Source organism: Mus caroli, chromosome 17 (assembly GCF_900094665.2).
Source record: "Mus caroli chromosome 17, CAROLI_EIJ_v1.1, whole genome shotgun sequence".
NCBI lineage: Eukaryota > Metazoa > Chordata > Mammalia > Rodentia > Muridae > Mus > Mus caroli.
Genome location: NC_034586.1, coordinates 71,059,295 through 71,067,232, shown reverse-complemented (window position 1 = coordinate 71,067,232; position 7,938 = coordinate 71,059,295). Strand labels below are relative to the sequence as shown.

At 44.2% G+C, this 7,938-nt stretch overlaps 1 protein-coding gene across 5 annotated transcripts in view; it reads right to left on the bottom strand.

Annotated features, from left to right (window-relative positions):
• Ltbp1 (latent transforming growth factor beta binding protein 1) overlaps window positions 1–7,938 on the bottom strand; it is a 387,543-nt gene that overhangs the window by 211,887 nt on the left and 167,718 nt on the right. For 4 of the 5 annotated variants that reach the window (XM_021185976.2, XM_021185979.2, XM_029471038.1 and 1 more), the window contains one exon: window positions 5,570–5,737. The exons of the other annotated variant lie outside the window; for it this stretch is intronic. In XM_021185976.2, the coding sequence (XP_021041635.1) occupies window positions 5,570–5,737 (168 nt within the window). The remainder of the gene's footprint in view (window positions 1–5,569; window positions 5,738–7,938) is intronic. 5 annotated transcript variants of the gene reach the window in all.

Genomic DNA, 7,938 nt, shown 5'->3' with positions numbered 1-7,938 from the left:
GCCTCTGCCTCTGCCTCTGCCTCTGCCTCTGCCTCTGCCTCTGCCTCTGCCTCTGCCTCTGCCTCTGCCTCTGCCTCTGCCTCTGCCACTGCCACTGCCACTGCCACTGCCACTGCCACTGCCACTGCCACTGCCACTGCCACTGCCACTGAAGTACTGGAATTAAAGGTTTAAAGTCACCATGCTCTGCCAATAATAAATATATTCTGGAGTGGTTTCTTTGATAAGTTTCTAGGCATTCTACATTGCCCAGATAAAAGACACTCACTTTCTTTTACCGTTGTAATGAATCGCCTCTAAAACCCAGAAGGTATCTTCCATAAAATTTATTGGGAAGAAAATACAGTCCCCAGCTAATCAGAAGGACCCCAAGGCATTTTCATGGATGAGCCTCAGGAGGCCAACACAATTCAGCTGGCAGAGAAGGAATGGTTCTGTATTCCAACAAAGTTTCAAAAAAAAAAATGTTTCTTCACCCTGATCTGTTGTGCCCATTTATTTAACACTTCGCCAAGAGGCATCTTCTTCCACAGGAAGCTAAGTTCTAAGAGAGGTGGGAAGGTTTCCAACACAGAGCATGAAGTGAATAGGAGAGTCATGCAGAGGCCATTCTCTTAGAAAGTGGCCCTCCAAAAAACACTGGGTTCCCACCTGGAAACAGTGTGCATGTCTCTTTCTCAAAATGATTAAGAGGTATCCAGCAACACCTTTCTGAAGAGCTTCAGTATCGTGTAGTAAGAGTGACGTCCAAATATTCAAGCCTGAAGCTGAAGGCACCCCACAGTCTCAAGCCAATCAATCTCCCATCAGACTCGTCATTTATTACTAAGTCGAACTATTTCCAGTTTCACAGAACCACCTGCATTTCTGTCTTCATATCAAATCTAAAATTCTTCCTCCCCACACCAACTTCCCTTGCCCCTCATTCATTTATATAAGAAGACTTTACAATGCTTTGCGCTTCATTGTCCCGTCAGTCAACAAACAGGCAATGTCCACCGACTCCCTGAGACAATACGCTGAGGAGGGGAGACAGAACAGTGGGCTATACAGAGAGGTTTAGAGGGACATGTCTCCTCTCTCCAAACATCCTCTGCCAGCTGGAAGCAATGCTTCATCTCTCATCCAGACTCCTGCTCAGATGATCTGCCTTGGTCTGGGGTTCTACAGGCACCTTCTTCATCTGCTCCCTAGAGCAATAGCTTTATGGTTTGTTCATCATGTAAAACACAATACCCCACTCTATGCATAATTGCATGGTCAGAGGAAGCAACTCAAGATAGCTCATTGTGTAAAGCCTAGTCCCCTGCTTCATGCATAATTATTTAATACATGGTCAGAGGAAGCAACATGAGATAGTTGGCAGTATTTCAACACTACAGCATGCAAAGTCACTTAGAGTCACCTTCAATCAAGCTACAGATGCCCCTAGCTCTCACATCTGAAGATTATGGCTGCTACCACTGAGTTCTCTTAAATGAAGTAACAGACGGGAACACGGTTTCTAAATGATCAGATATGTTCCTGTAGTTAATGGATGTTCATGGGACAAGGGTTCTTTCTAAATATTCAGTGAAACAGCACAGTACAAACGGGTGGCAGAGTGGCTCCTGCTGATTTTCTGTCTCTTCGTAAGTCAAATGGCAGTTCGGCAGTCTTTGTGATCTTATGCCTGTGATGCCAGTGAGTCTTCAGCCACTCTTTTGTCAGACTCACAAACACCTTATTTTCATCACACACACACACACACACACACACACACACACACACACACACACACACATTAGTTAAGAAGCCATCGACACAGCAGCATTGAATGAAAAAGGCTGGCCCACCCAACTTTAGATAAATTTTCATTTCCAAGAGGAAGAAATGGAGGAAAGAGGGAAGCGGGGATTAAATTGCTGCCACTGGAAACAAAGCAGTATAATTAGAAACGCACCTTACGACCATGTGCTCAGTGCAAATCTTCTGTACTCCACCCACCTAGTACGATGCCCACGGTGAGTCTGTGCTAGAGGAACAACTAGAGCTTCCAATAATCACCTCCACAGAGGTCTAGCTCTGCTCCTCAACCTTTGTTTCTGTATGTATTTATTTAGTGTCGCTGGGGCCTTGTGCATTCTAAGCAAGCATTCCACCACTGAACTGTAACCCCAGCCCAGAGGGCTCCCTTTTAAAGCCTCATTAAGTAGAAATTCCACTTCCTGATTCTCCTGTGGCATACTCCTGGGCAGACGCTATTCGGTTTAGTCATCACCGGAGAAGTAGAGTACCTGCTGCCTCTCCAATCTGCCAGCCCAACACGTAGTAAGTACAGAACAGAAGGCCAGCCTGGAAAGGCAGGGCCTGCTCCAGGGCCATCCCCTGCAATTTCTACTGGTGACTGCCTGGAGTGGATGGGATAACCTGGAGCCAGAAAGTATACAGAACCAGAGCATGGCTATACTGAAGTCAAGATTCAGACCTTTAAGTACTAGGCTCAGTAATTTCAGTTTTTTCCCTCTCCCTCCTTAATCCATACACCCTGACTCCTCCTCCCTCTCTGATCTCCCACCTCCCTCCCTAACCCTCTGACATCCTGAAGTCAGACTGCAGAGAAGCAAGTATGCAGATGGCATAAACAACAGTACCACTTTTAGCTAAGCAGCTGGCTTGGGTGTCTGAGCCCAGCTCACTTAACTGTCTGTGCCTGTTTCCTTCTTGCAAAAGTCGGGTGATGGTAAGATGTGTCCCACTTCATTCAGAGAAATGTAAATCACCAAGGACATGTTACAAATTGTGTCTACTGTGGCCCACTTCATTGCACGCATCCTAACTGTGAACTTCGTGTGATTTTCTTTGGATGATTTTGACTCCTTGGGGCAGGGATCCACGAACTTGAACTTAAGATAAACTCTGCATACCAAGTGCCATTGGGGCAGAGCATCTGCTCTCCTACATACCATCTCTGGCTGCATCCCTACACAGCAGCAGGGGGGAGCCCTAAGACAGAGGCCACAGGCCAGTGAAAACTGAAATTCCTAAGTAAAGCATGCTGGGACAATTCCTTTAGTACTGTTAAATATAGCAAGCCAAGGCCAGTTGTTAGCAATCTAAGAGCATTTGCATTTTCTTCAAATTATACTATTTTTCCATATGTCTTATTTGTCAAAAGATGCGTGACCTTCTATAAAAAGTACACAGGGAGGGAAAATAAATTAAAAAACTACTCTTTATAAATAATAAAATTATATTACACCAGCAAAGTCCATCAGAGACCAAAGCATGTAAGTTTTTTTCATTTCTTTGTGTTTTTGAATGATCACACTTTATAAGTTTGCTAAGTCATCTCTTTTCAATAAAGATAAACTGCAAAACATGTCCTTCAAGTCATCAATATTCAAGCTGAAGTTGAAGAATAAAATAACATTGAAGAGAAATGAAAGACTTCTCATAATTTTCATTGAGAAAGTGTTCATTGTACATAGAGTTTTTAAATTGTGCTTGAACTTTTGAAAAGTTAAACGCCACCGACAATCCTCTGGCGGAGGAGGGCTGAGGTATGATTCGGAACCGCTTTGGCGACTTACTTCCCCTGTGAGTTACTATGCCGTATGCTGCATTCGAATGGGCTGTGTGTGATCTGCCCCTAAACTTAAACTGGGCAGTTGCCAGGGAGGAGAGTGTGCAGCCTGCGTTAACAAGCGGACTTCCTCTGTTTCTCAATGCCTTCAAATATTTAGTTTCAAAATGAATACACTGAAAGCCAGAAAAAATGACTATCCATTCAAGTACCTCGTCGTTGCTACTGTAAACATTCACCCTAAAAGCCAGGGGGCTCAGACAGCACTGATGATGATGGAGGGGAAGCAGGGAGGAAGGGCTCAAGCCGCAGAGAAGGAAATGAGGAGAAGTCAGCAGAGTCCAGGAATCTCCCTCTACCTTCCTCTCTGAGAGAGAGAGAGGGGAAAAGCCAGAAAATAATAATATTTACTGCTGATTATTTAAAAGCCATAAATTATTTAAGTCAGTAGTAGAGCATCTGCCTAGCATACACAGACTCCACATTGAATCCCCAGCACGACAAACAAGCAAATAAGCAAATAAGTATTATACCTCACAATGTAATATTTTTAAGCTGAGTTTCCTAAAACTTAGTCACTACATATAATTTCATTTACTTTAGGGATGAGAAAAACTGAGTTCCCCCAAATCCTAAATGGCATGTCCTGTGGACTCCCTGGACAGCAACAGCGTAAAGACCAGTAAAGTCCAGTTGTCTAATCCTCACTTCAGCACACGTCCCTGGCCTGCTAGGCACTGTGTGTCACTTGGCATCTAACAGACAAATCCTTCTTTAAACTTTCCCTGGTACACCAGTCTCAGCCAGGAAAATGACAATACCTGGTTCAATCACACTCATAGGCACAGACAATTTTTTCCCCAAGTACAAATGATCAATAACACTGCTTGAGCCTCGTTAGAGTTTCCACACCGTAACAGACCAACCAAAGCACCAGTAAGGGCTTCGGGCTGCCCTCCATATTTTTTCTTGATGAAAATCAGTTTGAAATAGCATCCCTTTCCTGCACCCCTCAGACACACACTCCCAAGACTAAACAGCAATATTCCATAAAAAGACCAGATCTAGCCAGTGTTATTATCTGTCTGACATTTCGGTTATTCTTGTGAGTAACTCAGAAAGTAACACGGGTGTCTGGATTATTTGAGTACACATGGTAAGCCATAATTGGTCAGAAAAATAATAAAAGGCCTTTTCCTGAGTGACAAAAATACTGTATTGCACGATGGCATGGCACCATGACAACTTTCAGTAGACCGCAATGCTTTCTCCACTTACAAAAATGCAGAAAAGAAACAGAATTTTAAAAGAGGAAAAAATCCCATTTATGCAGGCAGTAACTACTAGTTTATATTTAAAGTTTTTGTGGGCTGACAGCAATCCACTAGTCTCTCTCGTGCAAATTCATCTTATACGTCAATCTACAATTCTGCCTCGTGATACAGAGCAGACCCAAGGCAGAAGTAGCAGGTCTGCCTCCTTCCGAAGCCAAAATCCAGATTTTGACAGTTTTTAGAGAGAAAAAAATTAGGAGCTTCATTATTTAAGAAGGAAAAATCCTTTGAATTTCATCAGAGCTTTCCAGGTTATAGAAGTCAAATCTAATGCAAATCCAACGTATTGATAAGGTGATAAAAATTGGAAACCAAGCAATGCAGGGTAGGCATCCTGGTCTCACCTAGACACTCACTCTCTTCCGATCTGCTCTGCACCCTTCCATCACCACACAGCTGTGGAGATGCTAAGTCATAAGGGGGAATATTCTAGTTGCTATTTCCCCAAGAAGCCAAAAGTCAGGCTGAAAAAAAATCTATTTCCAAAAGCAACTAAGTAAAAAAGAGCACTTTCCTCCTTCAGAGATAGAACGCTGTTCAAAAAGAGAGAGAGAGAGAGAGAGAGAGAGAGAGAGAGAGAGAGAGAGAGGTGAAGAGAAGGGAAACCAAGTGTTCTATTGTCATAAAACTAGTGGAGGTAGGGACAGTTAGGGTCCACGGAGGAACTCACCCACTCGGAAGTTCGTGGCTGTCAGGGTGTCGGCTGCATGGCCGTTCTCACTAATGAGAGTGGTGGTATTCCCCTTCTGGCAGCTGTTCTGACAGTTGCCCTTGGTGCAGGTCACTTTACAGATGCTCGGAGTAAAGACCACCTTGATGCGACCAGTGTGGTTACTCACTAGGAGCAGAGGCAGACAGAGAAAGAACAACAAACATATCAGCTTAGTATCCATGAACTTGCCTTGGAAAAATTTTCAACCGAAAAAAAAAAAAAAGGAAAAGGAAAAAGAAAAAGGAAAGGAAAAGAAAGAGAGGGAAAGAGAGCCCACAGCCGGACAGGTTTCAAGCAGAGGGAAGCGTGCTCTGCTCGCTGCTCTCTCTCTCTATCCAGTGGTGTCTCTGAAACAGGAGTAGGAAGCTTAACAAACAGAACTCCGGGATGCACTCCAAAACCACATTTGAAGTCGAGTCACTGGAGTGGGATTACTAACCACAATGCTGCACTTTATTCACGGGCAGACAAAGAGCAACATCCAGGGCAAGGCAGATTAAAGAGCCAACCCCGACAGACAGGCAGATGTAATGCAGAGGGGGTTGGCCCCGCACCTAGCGGTGAATGAGCTCCTGTGTCCTCAACATGCATACTTTCCCGGTTCCTCCACTTATTAAGTCACTGTTTGCAGCCCGACCCCTGGAAATGGTTCAGGCATGCGGCATGTCTGAAAACATCTGTCTCAAATCTCCTGGCACTCTGGGCTGAAGTGATCACATCCTATGTATGACGCAGCTGTGGGAGCCCATTCCTTTCTCACACGTCAGGGGCATCATTGGTACATACAAGTTCCTAAAATGTATATGCTGTTTTCCTCAGCACGGGACTTATCAAAGAGAAAGTTAGGGCCGGTTGTGGGGACAGCAGTTCACCACTGTGAAAATAGCCTGAGCCCTCACCATCCTGTGCACAGGCCACCTGAAGAGGGACTCCTGTCATTCACAAGGAACTTTCTTAAAAGCCTGGTGCTATAATCAGAACAGGCCAGCTGAGGTAGCACCGTATCATACAATTGGGCACCGAGCCAAAAGTGCATGGTGGCTTTGACTCCTGGCTCAGTTCTCGTGGGACTTTTTACATTCGGTTTCACCATTGCTCTAAAACATGAAAGAACTGAAACTGATATTTTCTAGCCAGTCATAACTTTCAAAGTCTCCATGTGGGACCAGCCAACTATAGCTCTCGGGCCAAACCTGACCGACCCACCGCTTGGTTTCTGTCAATAAAGTTTAATTGGAACATAGCCACACACTCGTTATCAAAGGCTGCTTTTGATAACACAGTACAATGATACTGAGACATGAGCTCAGCACATCTGCTTTTAACAGTTCCATCTCTCTCTACGTTGGAGAAAACTGTCACCCCATTTTGACTTCTCCGTGTGTGATATACCATCATTCAGGTCCCTCCGCTGTCCCAGCCAAAAAGAGTTAAGTAGAGTTGTTGGCAGAAACTGATGACAATAACAGTGCCAATTTTAGTCTTCTGAGTAACAGTGTCTTTACCTTGCCAGTCTTCATGGAACAACCAGAGGGGACCAGCGCTAGTCAGCCTATCCAATCTCACCCCTCCCCTAACCCTGGATTTCTTTAGCCTGACAAGAATTGTATTTTCATAAAATCATCCAGGATGCCTCTAGAGACTCATAATAAATTAAAGTGTGGCTCAAACCTCAACTTAGAAACCAAATTTTAACCAGAGAAGCCATTACAATTTCAAAGTTGGAGCGGGGCCTCGGAGGCTTTTCTACACCGTCATCACTCATACACTGATGGGATTACAGCACCAAATCGTCCTCCAGGCTTCATCTGACAATGTCTCACAACAGGCCACTCATCCTGTCATAGGCACACAGTGATTTCTAAACTGAAATGGTCTTGAAGCAACATATTGATCCAAATGAAGGGGTCCCTGTATCACAATCCAATGCCTCTTCCACAGGTAGCTTTTCAAACTGCCAGGCCATCAAAGAGATGAAGCTAAAAGACTTTAAAGCCATCCGCTGAGTTGGCCTGCTTCCTGTAATTTCTCAGAAGGAAAAAAAAATCCCACAGTTCTTTTCAAATGGTTTTCCAAGGAAGTTTTTCCTTCTATGGAGGTTTTAACACTAGAGCTCAAGATGGATCGTTTAAGCAAGGTGTGAAGACACACACCTGTAGTCTCCGATCTTGGGAAACAGGCTGAAAGATTGTTGTGAGTTCAAGGCCAGCCTGTTTTACCCAGTGAATAACAGGCTAACTAGGACTATGTAGCCAGACCCTATCTTAAGAAAAGAAAAAACAATTACAGAAAGGGGGAAGAGAGGAAGAGAGGAAAAGAGGAAGGGA